The sequence below is a fragment of the Trichechus manatus genome, unplaced genomic scaffold (assembly GCF_000243295.1).
Source record: "Trichechus manatus latirostris isolate Lorelei unplaced genomic scaffold, TriManLat1.0 scaffold00212, whole genome shotgun sequence".
Taxonomy (NCBI): domain Eukaryota; kingdom Metazoa; phylum Chordata; class Mammalia; order Sirenia; family Trichechidae; genus Trichechus; species Trichechus manatus.
In genome coordinates, this window is record NW_004444148.1 from 2,171,310 (window position 1) to 2,189,031 (window position 17,722).

Here is a 17,722-nt window from a genome sequence, read left to right on the forward strand (position 1 = left end):
GATTGTGAGGATGGTGCAGGACTGAGCAGTGTTTCTTTCTGTTGTACATAGGGTCACTATGAGTAGGAAGTGACTCAAAGGCACCTAACAACAGCAACAACTATGGCTAGAAGGGCCATATTAAGTAATTCACTGCACCACAGTTGGAAACAAAGAAAATGGATCAGTAGTTGGAAAACATGGCCTTGGTGATAGAAATGATGCTGGAGATCTCATGATAGAATTTTGCAAGACCAACAACTTATTCATTGGAAATACCCTTTTTCAACAACACAAAAGGCAGCTATACATATGGACCTTGCCAGATGGAATACCCAGGAATCAAATTGACTACATCTGTAGAAAGAGATGATGGAGATGCTTAATATCATCAGTCAGAACAAGGCCAGGGGTCAACTGCGGAGCAGACCATCAATTACTCATATGCAAGTTGAAGTTGAAGCTGAAGAAAATTAAAAGAAATCCATGAGAGCCAAAGTACAACCTTGAGTATGTGCCACCTGAATTTGGAGGCCATCTCAAGAATAGATTTGATGCATTAAACACTAATGACAGAGAAGACCAGACAAATTGTAGGATGACATCAAGGACATAATACATGAAGAAAGCAAAAGGTCATTAAAAAGAGAGGAAAGAAAGAAAAGAACAAAATGGATATCAAGAAAGACTCTGAAACTTCCTCTTGAATGTAGAGTAGCTAAAGTGAAAACAAGAAATGATGAAGTAAAAGAGCTGAACAGATTTCAAAGGGCAGCTCAAGAAGACAAAGTAAAGTATTATAATTAAATGTGCAAAGACCTGGAGTTAGAAAACCAAAAGAGAAGAACAAACTCAGCATTTCTCCAGCTGAAAGAACTGAAGAAAAAATTCAAGCCTCAAGTTGCAATATTGAAGGATTCTATGGGCAAAAACTGAACAACACAGGAAGCATCAAAAGAAGATGAATACACAGAGTCACTGTATCAAAAAGAATTGGTCAACATTTAACCATTTTCAGGAGGTAGCATATGATCAAGAACCAATGGTACTGAAGGAAGAAGTACAAGCTGCACTGAAAGCATTGGCCAAAAACAAGGCTCCAGGAACTGATGGAATACCAATTGAGATGTTTCAACAAAGGGATGCAACTCTAGAACCACTCACTGTTCTATGCCAAGAAATTTGGAAGACAGCTACCTGGCCAACCAACCAGAAGAGATCCATATATATGCCTATTCCAAAGAAAGGTGATCCAACAGAATGTGGAAAATATTGAACAATATCATTAATATCATAAACAAGTAAAATTTTGCTGAACGTAATTCAAAAACTGTTGCAACGGTACATCAACAGGGAACTGCCAGAAATTCAAACTGGATTCAGAAGAGGACGTGGAACGAGGGATATCATTGTTGATGTCAGACGGATCCTGGCTGAAAGTAGAGAATACCAGAAAGATGTTTACCTGTGTTTTATTTACTACGCAAAGACAGTCGACTGTGTGAATCATAATAAATTATGGAGAACATTGTGAAGAATGGGTATTTCAGAACACTCAATTGTGCTCATGCGCACAAGAGGCAATTATTCAAGCAGAACAAGGGGATACTACATGGTTTAAAATCAGGAATGGTGTGTGTTAAGGTTGTATCTTTTCACCATACTTATTCAATCTGTATGCTGAGCAAATAATCCTAGAAGCTGGACTATATGAAAAAGAGTGCGGCATCAGGAATGGAGGAAGACAACCTGCATTATGCAGAAGATACAACCTTACTTGCTGAAAGTGAAGACAATTTGAAGCACTTACTGATGAAGAGTAAAGACTACGGCCTTCAGTATGGATTACACCTTAACATTAAGAAAACAAAAATCCTCACAACTGGACCAATAAGCAACATCATTATAAACAGAGAAAAGATTGAAGTTGCCAAGGATTTCATTTTACTTGGGTCCACAATCAATGCCCATGGAAGCAGCAGTCAAGAAATCAAAGGACATATTGCATTGGACAGAGCTGCTTCAAAAGACCTCTTTAAAGTGTTCAGAAGCAAAGATGTCACCTTGAGGACTAAAGTGTCTAATCCAAGCCATGATGTTTTCAATCACCTCGTGTGCATGCAAAAGCTGGACAATAAATAAAGAAGACCAAAGAATTGATTCTTTGAATTATGCTATTGGCGAAAAATATTGAATACATCATGGACTGCCAGAAGAAATACAGCCAGAATGCTCCTTAGAAGTGAGTATGCCGAGAGTTCCTCTCACGTACTTTGGACATGTTACCAGGAGGGAACAGTCCCTGGAGAAGGACATCATGCTTGGTAAAGTAGAGGGTCGGGGAAAAAGAGGAAGACCCTCAATGAGATGAATTAACACAATGGCTGCAACAATGGCTCAAACAGCAATTTTGAGGATGGCGCAGGACAGCGCAGTGTTTCATCCTGTTGTACATAGGGTTGCAATGGGTCAGAACTGACTTGACAGCACCTAACAACAACACAACAACATAATTATCTGAAAGTATCATTTCTGGACAGTCTTGTTAAGCCATTCTCTTTAATGCACTTTTATTTAATTTGAAAGTCAAGATGAAATCAACCATGGGAAAATCATCCAATAACCCACCTATTCTTAATTTTTCTTTACCTTTTTTCTGCTACTCTAAATACACACACACACAGAGTTTATCCTTTTTCCTGCTACTTATCTACTTATTTTTTCCATCAAAGATGAATCTCCCCTTCACCCAAGTTTATGCAACCTTTAAGAATCTCAACCAGCATTTAAGCAACACTTCACTCTCAGACCCTGATGTCTCTGCCATTTTAATCCCAAGTTCTTTCCAACAGCTGATGAGCAGCTCTGGAGGACCCTCTGATACTGCACAAGTTTCTTCCTAGGTACAAGCTGACTAGCGTGACAAACAGCTATAAGAAGGAAAAGCATGTCTTCTCAGCCCTCCATCCCTTCCTTGCAGCCCCTGCTTTCCCCCCACAGCCTCCAGCATCCTCACTTCTGCCCAATGCCCATCCTACAGAGGACCTCACTCCCAGACCTCCACATTCAGGCCTGCTAGCCCCAGGCATCTCTGTCTGCACTGGGTCATCCCTACCTTCTTCCTCAGACAAAGATTGCATGGCTTTATGTCCCCTTGGCTTCTAAATGCTATTCTCAGCTGGTAAGACAGTGAATGTAAGGAGAAAACGAGTTACCGCCCCCAAGTAGCAATTTTAAGTTAAGAAAGTTCTTCTATATCATTCCACTGGCCCCCTTGCTCACCTAACTATACTTATGCATATACTTCATTACCTCAATTTCTTTTGCTTAGTCTATTCCCTCCCTTCCTCTTCCTATTGGCATCTACTAAATGTTTGCCTATCCTTCAAGACTGCTGAAATCACCTCTACCTTGAAGCATTCAATAACCAGCCAGAGAAAACATTCCCTCTTCTGAGCTCTTAGGAATCCTAATGAGCACTGCCTATGAGCACTTCGCCCACATTGGTCAGGAGTCATTCCTTGGACACGTGTATTTCCCCATAGTGACCAGCACAGTATAGCAGCTGAGCACATTAACCTCTGCACCACCCAGGAACTCCACTTGGTATGTAGTAGGCACTAGAAAAGGATTTGCTGAAGTCATTCATTCAGTCAGTCAGACAGATGGGATGGGATTTTGGAAAGCCTGTCACATTCCGTCACATGTCTGCTCTGTCCCTGCTGGGGTGGACTTGAGCCTGAACTGTCTTTTGATTGCTCTCCATTATTGTCCTGGTCCCCATGGCAACTGACCAGGGAATTTCCTTTCCCAAAACTCTGTCTTTCTTACACGGAAAACTTCCTGGCATCTCCTTCCCATTCGACATGCAACCTGCTAGACTTTTAAGTCATCTGAGTAAATGACGTTTTCTGTAGTGCAGGGTAGATGTGAACAACACTATGGCGGAAAGTTAATATGGAGACACAGCTTTTTTTTTTATTCAGTGTTCTCCAGGTATCCATTTATCCTCCATGATTTATGTTGTTTGTTCATTTGTTTTTATTTATCTGACCCAAGCTATAGGAAAAATGAACTTGCTCTCTATAGGACTGAGTAGAACTTCCCCATAGGGTTTTCAAGGAGCAGCTGGTAGATTGGAACTGCAGATATTTTGGTTAGCAGCTGAGCTCTTAACCACTATACCACCAGGGCTCCATCTTAGTGATAGTGAGGAGAAAAAGCTATGAACTCTATTTTTCATAAGTATCACCTGTTATCTACATGTTTGTCTCTGCATGTAATTAAGGAAAATAATCAGGAGCATTGAAGGAGTGCAAGACATCATAAACTCCCCTAAGCATAGGACAGCCTTGGAGAGATGAACACAGGATGCGGTGATTCAGAGTGGTGTGGCAGCTGATTTTCCACCTCAAAACCAGCCACACCTTAGTGTCACTCAGCATGGGGCACATCATCAGCATACCTCTTCAGGTTCTTCCACTCTGAGTTGGGGAAACACCCAGGTTCAAAGACTCACTCTTCCCTGGGAATCTCTATAGTTTTGGGGTTGACTCCATGCAGTGTTTTAATAAAAGGAAAAATCTTTAACCTCCCTAAGCCTCTGAACCTTCATCTGTAGAATGAGGATAATAAAGAACCTACCATAGAAATTGCTTAATTTAGGAGCTGGCATGACACATGCAATCAAGGAATGGATGCTTTTACTATTGGCAGAAGTACCAAATGGCCCCTGTCATGGATTGAATTGTGTCCCCAAAAAAATATGTGTCAACTTGGTTAGGCCATGATTCCCAGTACTGTGTGGTTGTCCTCCATTGTGTGATTGTAATTTTATGTTAAAGAGGATTAGGGTGGGATTGTAACACCCTTACTAAGGTCACATCCCTGATCCAATGTAAAGGGAGTTCCCTGGGGTGTGGCCTGCACCACCTTTTATCTTACAAGAGATAAAAGGAAAGAGAAGCAACCAGAGAGAGGGAGACCTCATACCACCAAGAAATAATCACCAGCAGCAGAGCACGTCCTTTGGACTCAGGGTTCCTGCACAGAGAAGCTCCTAGTCCAGGGGAAGATTGATGAGAAGGACCTTCTTCCAGAGCCAAGAGAGAGAGAAAGCCTTCCCTTGGAGCTGATGGCCTGAATTTGGACTTGTAGCCTACTAGACTATGAGAGAATAAATTTCTCTTTGTTAAAGCCATCCACTTGTGGTATTTGTTACAGCAGCACTGGATGACTAAATCAGCCCCCTAATGGTGTTCAACAGGGACAGATTGACCAGTAAGCAAGGTACGTACAGGCTTACTTGTGTTTACTTACTCATCTGTAGAGATGTGGTGAAAAACAGGTGAAATTGTTCACTACAGATGAGTAAGTACGCACAGGTAAGCCTGTGTGTGTACCTTACTTATTGAGTAATCCAGCCCTGGCAGTCACTAATGATATTGTCCACAGGTGTGATACTTCCTGGAACTAGCAACACTAAAAAGCTCCCTCACAAAATATTTATTACAATTTATGAAATCTGACAAGCACCTCACTTTGATTTAAAATATGGCAGGATTTTTTGGAACAATTCATCCTTTTTTACCCTCTATTTCAGGAGCACTCAAGAATGGACTCAAGAATGGAAAGAATGTCCTGATTATGTCTCTGCTGGAGAAAACAGCTGTTACTTTAATTCATCTTATACCTCCATTTGGATACCCTACTGTATCAAACTAACTGACAATGGTGGTACGGTGGATCAAAAGTGTTTCTCTGTTGAGGAAATAGGTAAATCACAGGTTTGTGTTTTACTTGACACAGCTTTAGATTAAATAAGTGGGGAAGCATACGGTGTCCAAGTATGATCTAGTAGGAAGACTTTGTAATAGTGTTCTATAGGCATATGGAGAACTGTTTTACAGGAGATGAGATCAGCTGATGAACAAGAGGAAAAGAGCAGGGGAAACTTAAGTTGGCACTCGCATAAAACAACCTGGCTATAACTGTTGTACAGAATAGAATGGGAGCCTTGCAGAGTCTTTTCCTGTAAGAGGTCTTTAGAGCCACTGCAAGGGTCAAACTGAATGTACACTTAAGGTCTCTCTTCTAACCTATTCAATATGATTATTCCATTCAGATCTACTGAAATATGTTGGTCATTGCCCTCTATTATGACTATAACAAAAGCTTAGATTGTCTTTTTCACCAAGCATAATAATTCTGGAATTCCACATTTACAAAACAGTCAGAATCAATTTAAAGCCATGTTTACAAAATCTCAAAACAAACTTTGGAGATGATCAGTGCAATGAACTGAGTGAAAGATATAAACAGATTATCCCTTCCCTTCATGTCGACAGAAGGGGGAAAAGATAAAACAAACAAATGTAATTGGACAATTGTATTTATACTGTAATAGTATAAACAATAAAATAGAGATAAATAAAGAAGGACTTGGAGTAGCTGAAATTGGTGCTCAGAATCTATCCACAAAAGCACGTTTGTTGCTTACAGGAATTCCTTATAGCTCCTGTCCGATGTGCTGTCCTTACATGTGTTTCCTAGGCCTCAGCAGACCAGAAGAGCCTGGAAGAATGTGGCTAGAAGCTGCAGACAGAAACGAGTAAAATCGGACAGACCGACTTTGAGGGAGAAAATTGAGAAAACTGTAATAAGCAGAAAAGAGAACTGATTGCATAGCCTTGAGAGATGTGTATGCTCTAAACATCCATTGATTAGCAGTTGAACAGCTAAGTGGGGGTAGTAGTAAGAATACTGGGTCTAGACCTGTGCTCTAACCGTATCCCTGCTAATTGCTAGCCCTACTAGTTTACCTGGCTGACTTTCACTGTGTGCCTGTCACATGCCAGACACTGTGCTGGGTGTGGTGGCTACAGAATGAGTAAGATATGGTCAAATAGGGGAGTCAGACATGTTAACAAATAATTGCAATACAGTGTGGTAGGTGCTAGACTTTGTTGTTAGCAGCTGTCAAGCCAGCTCAGTGGAACAAAACACTGCCTGGTCCTGTGCCATCCCAATGTAGATAAGACTGTTGTGATCCATAGGGTTTTTATTGGCTGATTTTTGGAAGTAGATCACCAGGCCTTTCTTCCTAGTCCATCTTAATCTGGAAGCTCCACTGAAACCTGTTCAGCATCACAGCAACATGCAAGCCTCCACTGACAGACAGGTGGTTGCTGTGCATGAGGTGCATTGGCCAGGAATCAAACCCGGGCCTCCGGCATGGAAGGCGAGAATTCTGCCACTGAACCACCAATGCTAAACTTAGGTGTGTGAAATGCATAGCAAGCTGAAGTGGTAGCTAAAGGAGAGAATAATCAGCTCAGCCTGAGGAATGAGGAAGGGCTGCACAGAGGAGGTGACACTTTAGTTAACTCCTAAAACACGAGTGGTTGTTGCCAGGTGGACGTGGCAGACTGTGCCTCTCAACAGCAGCTAACTTCCAAAAGTGAGAAACAGCACAGAACATTCAAGGGCTCAGGAACAGTTGCACGGGTCAACTAGAACAATCACCCATGGTCTTGTGTGCTTCACAAAGGAACTTGGACTTTATATTACTGCCAAGAGGTAGCATCTGAGGATGTTTAAGCAGAAAAATAACCTGAAGATAGTAATTGCTAACTCTTTCAAAGCACTTTCAAAGCACAGATGTAACAACCATGAAAGGAGGTTCTATTATAATCCCCATTTTACTGATGATGAAAGTGAGGTGCAGAGCAGTCAAATAACTTGATAAAGGTCACACAGCTGGTAGGTAGGGCCAGGATTTGAACCAGGCAGCATAATACCAGAGTCCACGTTAAATTTCAAGGCTAAACAGTACTACCCGTCACATTATTAATCTTTCAGGGAAATTAATCTGGCTGCAGTATGGAGGGTACATTGGAAGAGGACAGACTAGAGGCAGACTAGAAGATTTTATTATAATCAAGGCAAAAGATGATGATGGACAGAATTGCAACAATAATGGGAGAGAGGGAACTGAGAGGGAAGGAGAACAAAAATTGAAGATGACCCTAATAGACCTTGAGAAAGATGTTAATCACTATAAGCCTCAGTTTCTTCATTTATTATATAGATATTCTACTACCTCACAAGGCTATTCTTTGGATTTAAAGTAATAAATTAGGAAGACATGTGTCTTTCATTCAGTTCATTCAACAAATATGTATTGAGTCCCTCCCTTGTGCCAGGCAGCGTTCTAGGTGCTGGAGACAGAAAATGCCCGTGTGGAGGCTTTTCCCAGTGGCGGTGGGATAAGCCAATACTATGAAGAAAAATAATGTGGGGAAGGAGAATAGGAGTGTTGGAAAGGTAGCAATTTTAAGTAGGGTTATCAGGGTTGGCCTCACTGAGTAACATCTGAGTGAAGAAGGAAATGAGAGAGTGATCATGTATATATCTGAGGAAAGGATATTTCAGCAAGAGAGAACATCAAGGGTAAAGGTCCTGAGGCAGGAACCCGCCCCCACACTCAAGGAATAGCGGGGAGGAGCTGGCACAGCATAAGCAAAAAGTAAGAGACAGAATCCCAGAGATAAGCAAGCCAAATCTGTAGGACCATTTAAGCCATTGTAATGACTTTGGCTTTTAGTGGAATGAGATAGAAAGCCTTTGGAGGGTTGTAATGTGAGTGATATGATCTAAGATGATCACTGAGTCCATTGTATTGACAATAGCCTGAAGGAGTCAAAGACCCAAGGAGGAAACCAGTTAGAAGGCTAATGCAGGAAGCAATACAGGTGAAAACTGTAATGGCTAGGCTCAGCTTATAGAGGTGCAGGTGATGAGAAGTGACTGGATTCTGATTATATCTTGACAGTACAGCTGACAGAATGTAGGGTGACAAGAAAGAGATGAGTCAAGGTAGAGTTCAGCATTTTGGTCCTTAGCTCCTGGGGATAGAGTTGCCGTTAACAGAGATGGGAAAGCTAGAGAAGAGCAGGTTTTGGGGGAAAATCTCCGGGGCTTTTTATTGGCTATATTAAGTTTGAGATGCTTTTTAAACATTTCAGAGGAGTTGTCAAGTAGGGCATATGAAGTAAAGCAGAGGTTATTATTATGCTTATAAGGGTGGTACTGAGCCTTCTTAATTGTAAAACCCTTTTCTATATCCTCCATTTTAAAATGGAAAAGGAGAATTTTAAGATGCAATGTGAATAAGAAGTCCTATAAAATTTTCTTTCAAAAACTGTATTTTTTATAGTCTCGTCACTTAAAGGGTTAAGCTTCAGTTATCGGTATCCCTCATTCCTTCAATAAATCCAGAGGGTGAGATATTGCTGCCATTATGTGGTCATTCATGGTTTAGCCATTTTGCAGATCCCTCTAATCTAATCTCCAAAATGTAATCATGATTAGTCTCTATTTTAAAAAAAAAACAAAAAGTAGTGTCCACTCCACAGTGGACAAGCAGCATGTGCCTCTGTAGTGAAGTCTGTTGTCACTCCAGGTGAACACAAGAGCTTCCTTCTTTAGCCACCAGATTTTAACAAGCCCCTTAAGAGTTCTTCACAGCATATATTTGTAGCCTTATCTCTGATCAACCCTGGGGACCCAGATTTTGCAACAGTCTAGGTGACCTTTTACAAATAGCAGAAAAGAAATTCTGCAAGTGGTTTTGAAAACCCTCGGTATTGAGACTTGAGTAACAATAATTTATCAGGGACGATCCAGAATATAAATTTAGATATAGTTCCTAGCTTGAAAATCCATATTTGTCTTCATCAACCCTTGGGAATTTGTGGTCTTTGGAGTCTTAATAAGTAGACTGCAACAGATTTTACCTGAGAATGTACAGTGTATCTGTAAAGGCAAAGCAAAACACTACAGCTGTTCACAAGACAGTTAAGTAAAAGAAAACACCAAATCGTCACCATCTGAGTGTATGATGCCTTCCTCCTTATGTCTGAAGAAATGATCACATGTGTCTAAGAATACAACAAAGCTAAGAACAATTGCTGAGTGTTCAGATGGATTGTACTAGTGCCATTACAGAGATGAATAAGACAAAGTCTTGCCCCTGGGTCATATATACAGTTTTGGGAAAAAAAAGATTTCCTCTACCCCTAATTCCAAAAGTTCCAAAACAACCACATGCTTAAATACTGTAGGTCTTTCTATCTCTCTGTTCCTTTTGTTTTGAGCTAAAATAAATTCCTTGACAAAATTCCAAAGGACTAATATTATCATAGCTAAAAAATATATATATATATATAAAACTTGGCAAGTCTTCTAGAAAGGTTATAGATCAGATTTTACACTTGAAAAGGAATTTTTTGCAGGAGGTTTTTTTTTTTTGAAGTTAAATGGAGACCATACTTAAGTAAAAATGGTACTCTCTTAGAAAATTAGAGTTATAATAATAGAAATATTAGAAGAATTTCGAGGATGATCAGTAAAAACATATAAGGTAATTTGGTCTCTTTGGAAAAAAGTGTTCTATTAATATCAGATGGTATCCTTTGTGTGTTAATTCTCTATTGAAATGCACAGTGCAACCAGACCCACCCATTAGCCTCAACTGGACTTTGCTGAACATCAGTTTAACGGGGATTCATGCAGATATCCAAGTGAAATGGGAACCACCAACCAATGCAGATGTTCACAAGGGATGGATAGTCCTGGAGTACGAACTTCAGTACAAAGATGTAAATGAGACCCAATGGAAAATGGTAAGAAGTCACTACATCTCACACTTAAATCCTTTGACTTTTATTCTTTCCATTTCAACATCCTCTCTTTCATTTATAATTAGACTTGTTTTTAACCTAATACTGCATGCCTATGACATCTGCTCCACAATTTCTTATTTGAAGAAAACCGATCTAATTAGCACAGTATCATCTAGGAATTCTGTAAGATAGCAAATGCTTACATGGATAGTGTATGGAAGCCTATGGAAGGAAAGAAAAACTACTTGCCCAGTCATACCTGGTGTCCAATTGTCTTAGTTTCCTAGGGCTGCCGTGACAAAATACCACATATTGGGTGGCATATAAGAACAGACATATATTGTCTCACAGTTTGGACACTAGAAGTCCAAATCAGAGTATTGGACATGTTGATTCCTTCTGAGAGTTTAGAGGAAGAAACTGTTTCATGCCTCTTTCCTAGCTTCTGGTAGTTCCAGTCACTCCTTGTCTTGTAGCTGCAACATCATGTGACATCCTTCCTCAGTCTCCCTGTCCCTGTGTATCTTCTCTTTCATAAGGACACCTCTCAGATGGGATCGGAGCCATCCTACTCCTGTTTGACCTCATGTTAACTGATAACATCTTCAAAGACCCTATTTCCAAACAAGACTATCTTCACAGGTACCAGGGGTTAGGACTTCAACATCTCTTTATGGGGCACACGATTCAACCCATAACACCAGTGTAACTTTAGAGCGAAATTGTAAACTCTGTCTTTGAGGAGTTGACTAAACATGGGAAGGGTTATGGTCAAGATGAGCAGTGGCCTATGGCCAAATATTCTCTCATGATTTTAGTTGCTGCTACTCACAAGACCCAAGTCACAAGTTCTCAAGTGACTCCAGCAGGGCTTTTTTCCCTTAGAGGTTTCAGAAAGATGTTTTGCTACATACCTCAAGGGAGAATCAACCTAAGAGGTTCTTACATAGACAAGTAGAGAGCATGGAACTCGTTGACCTCTGAACCCCTCACAATAGTTCTCCTTGCCAAGTATTTGGGAACTCAACACTTAGATAATTTCCACATGGCACACAACAAGAAGGAAAGCAAGATCAGCATGCCTCTCCCAATATAACTAATTCTAAATTAATCTAACCACAGCCACAGCCCTGCCAAGCCAAGTGGTTTCTAGCCAGTCATCGGGGTTATGCTCAGCAACTTGGCACAGCCTCACTCCCAGAATTTTGAGACATCAGGCCCTGTCCAGTTAGTGACCGCTGGAAAAGAAGCCTATTTTGTCACTGGAAAAAAGTTTAGGGCAGCTTTGAACACTTACAATGCTGGGCTTTGAGTTTCTGTTTTCTGAATCATTTTAATTTAGATACCTGTCCTGTAAATCTGGTACAAAAAAGCTTGGTTGGATGCTGAGTCAAACAAGACTTTCTAAATCCAAGCTGCTGAGTGAATCATTCACTCAGGCATTTGTTCACGTACCAGCTATTGAAATAACTACCATGCACTGGGCACTGTGCTAGGTACCCTAGAGCAACAGTTCTCAAAGTGTGATCCACAGACCCCTGAGAGTCCCTGAGGCCCTTTCAGAGGGTCCACAAGGTCAAAACTGTTCTCTTAATAATATTAAAGTATTATTTCTCTTTTTCACTGTGTTGATGTTTGTACTGATGATGCAAAAGTGTTAATAGGAAAAACTGCTGGTGCCTTAGCACAGATTGGTGCCGTGGCACCACAATGATTTGTTGTCCTTAGCTGCTGTTAAGTCAGCTGCCAACTCATGGTGACCCCATGCACAGTGGAACAAAATGCTGCTCAGTCCTGCGCCATCCCCATGACCAGTTGCAGATTAGACCATTGTGATCCATGGAGTTTTCATTGGCTGATTTTCAGTAGTAGATCGCCAGTCCTTTCTCCCTAGTCTGTCTTAATCTGAAAGCTCTGCTAAAATCTGTTCAGAGTCTTAGTTTCCTGCTGCTGTAACAGAAGTACCACAAGCGAGTAGCTTTAAAGAACAGAAATTTATTTGCTCACAGTTCGGGAGGCTGGAAGTCCAGTATCAGAGTATGGCTGTAGGGGGAGGTCCTGTTTTATCTATTTCAACCTGTGGTAGCCAGCAATCCTTGGTTCCTTGGCAAACTTCACATGACATCTGTCTTTCCCGGTTTGTGCTTCCTTGTCTGTATGTCTGTGCTGCTCCTTATAACTCAGAAGTGATTAGGGTTAGGACACACCCTATACGGAAATGGCCTCATTAACATAACAAAGAAAACCCTATTTCCAAATGAGATTTACATCCACAGGCACGGGGATTAGAATTCCAACATATTTTCCAGGGACACTATTCAGTCCATAACAGCATCATAACAACATGTAAACTTCACTGACAGGTGGTAGCTGTGCATGAGGTGCATTGATCAGGAATCCGTCCTAGGACTCCCGCATGGAAGGCAAGAACTCTACCACTGAACCACCAAGGCGCCCCGTACATGAATCAATGCAGTGACACCACACTGTACTAGTAGTCAGTGCACTCTTCACCATCATGCATTCACAGTAAAGAAGGAAAAAAAAAAAGCCAGTTTCACATGAGAATATCCTTGATGAAGCTGTGAAAATTAGTTTTATGAAATCTCCTTCCTGTACACGACTTTTTAACATTCTCTGTGACACATGGGAAACACGCATAAAGCACTTCTGCTGCATACTGAGGTGCTGATGGTACTAATGGAATCTTGACAGCTTCCCAGTGTTTGAAGACTTTCCTGAGGAGATCAATGGAGATATAAGCAAAAGTGATTTTTTTATATTGTATAATAAAATGTATGTATATTTATATTGTATAATAAAATCTGCATAACTCAGTGAGCCAATATTTTCCAAATGACTAATACATAATGTTACAAAATCATGCATGGTGGAAAGATCCATTGAAAGTACAAGATGGACTGGTGAATTTTAATGTAACAGAGTACCAACAGTTCATTGATAGAGTTTCAGATTCCATATTGCAAGTAACCTTTAAGAAACTACCGCTTGTTGAGTTTTGGTGTAGTGTTAAAAAAGACTATCCACCATCACCTGAAAAGGCTTTTTAAAAACATCCCTTCCTTTTCTCACTATACATCTGTGTGAGGCCAGATTTTATTCATATACTTTAACCAAAACAACGCATCCTAACAGATTTAATGTAGAAGCAAATACAAAAGTGCAGCCATCTTTTATTAAGCCAGACAATAGATTTGTGAAAATGTAGAATAATGCCATTCTTCTCATTATGCTCCTATTGTCTTGAAAATATACCAATTTTTATAAAAATATAATTTATGTTAACATAAAATCATTTTATTATTTTTAGTTAATATTTTTACATTTCTCAGTTTCAATTTTGAATATAATAAGTAGTGATAGATATAACCCATATAAACCAAGCTCCTTAGGATTCTCAATAATTTTAAGAGTATAAAGGGGGTCGTGAAACAAAAAATTTTGACAACCATTGCCCTAGAAAAAACAAAAATGCAAGCAGAACTTTAACATTCATAGATTTAATGATCATAGTTTCAACCCTGAAAGTCCAGGGCATGTAGTATTGCTCACTTAGCTGAGGCACAGAGATGAAATTCACGTACTGAACCTGGTGTATGGGAGCACGTGACTCACCTAATGAAATGCTCAGGGCCATATCCCAACCAGGCTTCATTGCCCTTTTCACTGCACCCCTGCTAACTCTCATTAGGGGTCAGTTACCTTTTACTTTACCTGTCTTTTATGGGCATAGTTTTATATTGGTGTTGTTTGTGGTGTTGTTGTTAGCTGCCATTGAGTCAGCCACCAACTTATGGCAACCCCATGTATAACGGGATCAGACCGATGTGATCCATTGGGTTTTCCTACGTTTGCTAATTTGCAAAAACTCTCAGGGCAGAGTTGTCGTAAATATCAAGGGCCCATAATATAAGAGGAGCCCTGGTAGCACAGTGGTTAAGTGCTCGGCTGCTAACCAAAAGATCAGTGGTTTGACTCTGTCCTACAGGGTCATTATGAGTCAGAATCAACTCAACGGCAACAGATTTGGTTTTTGGTTTTATCATAAAGAATGACCTCTTCCTGGAAGAAGCTCACAATATGAGCACAGGTGTCATAAGTAAAAAAGGAAAAGGAGTTCATAAGTACAGAGAAAAACAGCCTAGAGTTCTTTGCTGTATCAGGAATTCATGACATCAATTCACAGTATTGAATTTGGTATTATTGAGCTTGATTTTTTTCAATAAATACGTTTTGAATATAAAAGTAATACTAATGACCATGTAGTTGTATAAAACTATTTATCCTGGTGGCTCAACAGTTAAGCATTTGGCTGCTAACTGAAAGGTCGGGAGTTCAAACCCACCAGCCTCTCCGTGGGAGAAATATGTGGCAATCTGCTTCCCTAAAGATTACAGCCTTGGAAACCCTATGGGGCAGTTCTGCTCTGTCATGTAGGGTTGCAGTGAGTCAGAACTGACTCTACGGCACAAAACAACAACTACTACACCAAGTTAAGAATATATGATTTCTAAAGACTTGCAGTTGTTCTAAAGGCGTGTAATTATTTACAATGTGTGAACCATCAATTAAGCACCTACTGTGTATCTAGTATTGTGCTGGGCTTTGGAAGTACAAAGATAATTAAAGCATTATTCTGCCCTCAGGGAATTTACAGTGTAATGTAAAAGATTGTGTAATTAAATTTGAACAGTGAAATATAAGATGTGTATTATCTGGCAAGAAGCCCTCTGGCACAGTGGTTAAGCACTTGGTTGCTAACTGAAAGGTTGACAATTCAAACCTACCAGCAGCTCCACAGGAGAGAGTTGTGGCAGTCTGCTTCCATAAATATTTATAGCCTTGGAAACCCTATGGGAGAGTTCTACTCTGTCCTATAAGGTTACTATGAATTGGAATTGACTCAATGTTAATGAGGTTGTGTTTTTAGTATCTGGGCAGAATGGAGCGGGGGAACGTGCTGGGAAAGACATCTCAGCATATCAGCAATACTGGCGCTGAGGATTGCACAAGGAATACCGTACTTAGGTGTTTCTGTGTGCCAGGTTTAGTGTAGACGATAGGAGCTGTGTCAGCAAATTTGAGTTTGGTGTGGCTGGTGCATAGGTTTGAAAGAAGATAAGAAATGAGATTGGAGGTGGGTCAAAGGTGGAGTCACTATGGGCTCCATTCTGGTTTTGTTATTAGTGAAATCTGTAAAGAAATAATATTGGTGACAATAACAAATAGAAATTAGAGTTTCAAGAATAGAAACGTAGGCTTTATAAAATATTTTGAGAAAAATAATAAAATAAGTCTAATGTTCAGAATCCTGCCTTAAGGAAAGCATTTCAGGCATACGTACAGTCCATATATTAAGAGGCTCCTAGAAAAGATGCCAGACCCTTCATGTACACATGGGAAAAAGAGATGCTTTGTGAATAGAAACTAACTGAGGTGGAAGGGAAATGTGTTTTAGAAGGTGAAGGCCCAGATTCTGACTTAATGAGACAAATTATGGGGATTTTATTTATGTAAAAAATCCACGCTGTTGAAAAAGTGAGTGTTCCAAGTTTTCTATAAACAGGAACAAGATGTTCTACCCAAAAATATATGACAAGCAGGTGTTGAATACCTGCTTCGAGTATTTGACTTGGAGCGAAACATCATCATTCGTTGGATCTACCTCTTTGATAGCAATATGTCTTAAAAGTCTAATAGTCTCACCCTATCATTCCCTAGGGAGGTAGAGAAATACCCCAACTTCAAGGGGTATGAGACCTTGATGTTCATCACCAAAGGGCTCCAATGACTTTTCTTTGCATATTTTGAATAGCAAACTATTTTGAAGTAATGTTAAGCCTTCGGGAGCCCCTGAGTGGTGCAAACAGTTAACGCACTCGACTGCTAACTAAAAGGTTAAAGGTTAGAGTCCGCCCAGAGATGCCTTCAAAGAAAGGCCTGGAGAGTTACTTCCAAAAAATCTACCACTGAAAACCCTGTGGGGCACAGTTCTACTCTGACACACCTGAGGTCACCACAAGTCGGAATCAACTTGACAGCAACTAGTTTTTTAAGCTTTCTAGACCAAGCAGAATACATATGTAGTTGCTTCTAATAAAATCACTTGAAAGCTCAATAAGACAAGAAGTGATTTTTCTGAGACCCTTTCCAATTCTGTAATTATATGCATTACTACCCAGAATTTCTAAAGAATGCAGATATATTACTTGCTTATGTCTAGTTGTTTTAGTGTGGAAATATGTTTGCTTTATCTGTTCTTAGATCTTCTTAGAAACAAAACTGTAGTATCCCAAAGGGCAAGCAACCTACCTGTAGTCTTCTTTATAGTTTTAACATTCTCCATAATAATTCTATTGTGCTTTGATCTTAGTAGAATATCTGACAGCCTGATTTAAAGATATAGCTGTATTTCTTTAAGCAAATCTATTTTATCTTTGAGTTTATACCAAAATAAATTTAAGGACTATTATCCATTTAACAAAATGGTTCTTTACAAAATTATTTTCCTTTATCTACCTTTAAATAGCAAACTCCCCGAGTCCATTTTAAAATACAACTCACATTACCAAAATTCATTTTGACTTCAGATGGGGGAACACCTTGTAGAGTTTACCGCCTTGAGTTGTTGACTGTTTAGCCAATAAGCTCTTGTATTTTGTCTTGAAAGATGGACCCTGTATTGTCAACATCAGTTCCGGTGTACTCGTTGAGACTGGATAAAGAATATGAAGTGCGTGTGAGATCCAGACAACGAAACTTTGAAAAATACGGTGAATTCAGTGAGGTGCTCTATGTAACACTTCCTCAAATGAGCCCATTTGCATGTGAAGAAGGTAAAAAAAAAAAAAAAAAAAGATCAAAATGGCAGCCAACATGGCTTTTGTCAATATAGAGTTGATGCATCCATATACTATTGGGGTGTTGTCCAGGTCAACATACATTAACATCAAATGTCAGGGTAGTAGACCTTGAGCTCACTATCTGTAATAGTCATTGTCCATTGCAAAAGCAAAAGGAGGATTTCGTTTCTAAAT

At 39.9% G+C, this 17,722-nt stretch overlaps 1 protein-coding gene across 1 annotated transcript in view; it reads left to right on the forward strand.

Moving 5' to 3' along the window:
• Positions 1 to 17,722, forward strand: part of GHR (growth hormone receptor) — a 163,206-nt gene that overhangs the window by 137,834 nt on the left and 7,650 nt on the right. Inside the window, exons 4-6 of the mRNA XM_004388441.3 lie at positions 5,582 to 5,754; positions 10,486 to 10,664; positions 17,356 to 17,521. Coding sequence (XP_004388498.1) covers positions 5,582 to 5,754; positions 10,486 to 10,664; positions 17,356 to 17,521 — 518 coding nt within the window. The remainder of the gene's footprint in view (positions 1 to 5,581; positions 5,755 to 10,485; positions 10,665 to 17,355; positions 17,522 to 17,722) is intronic.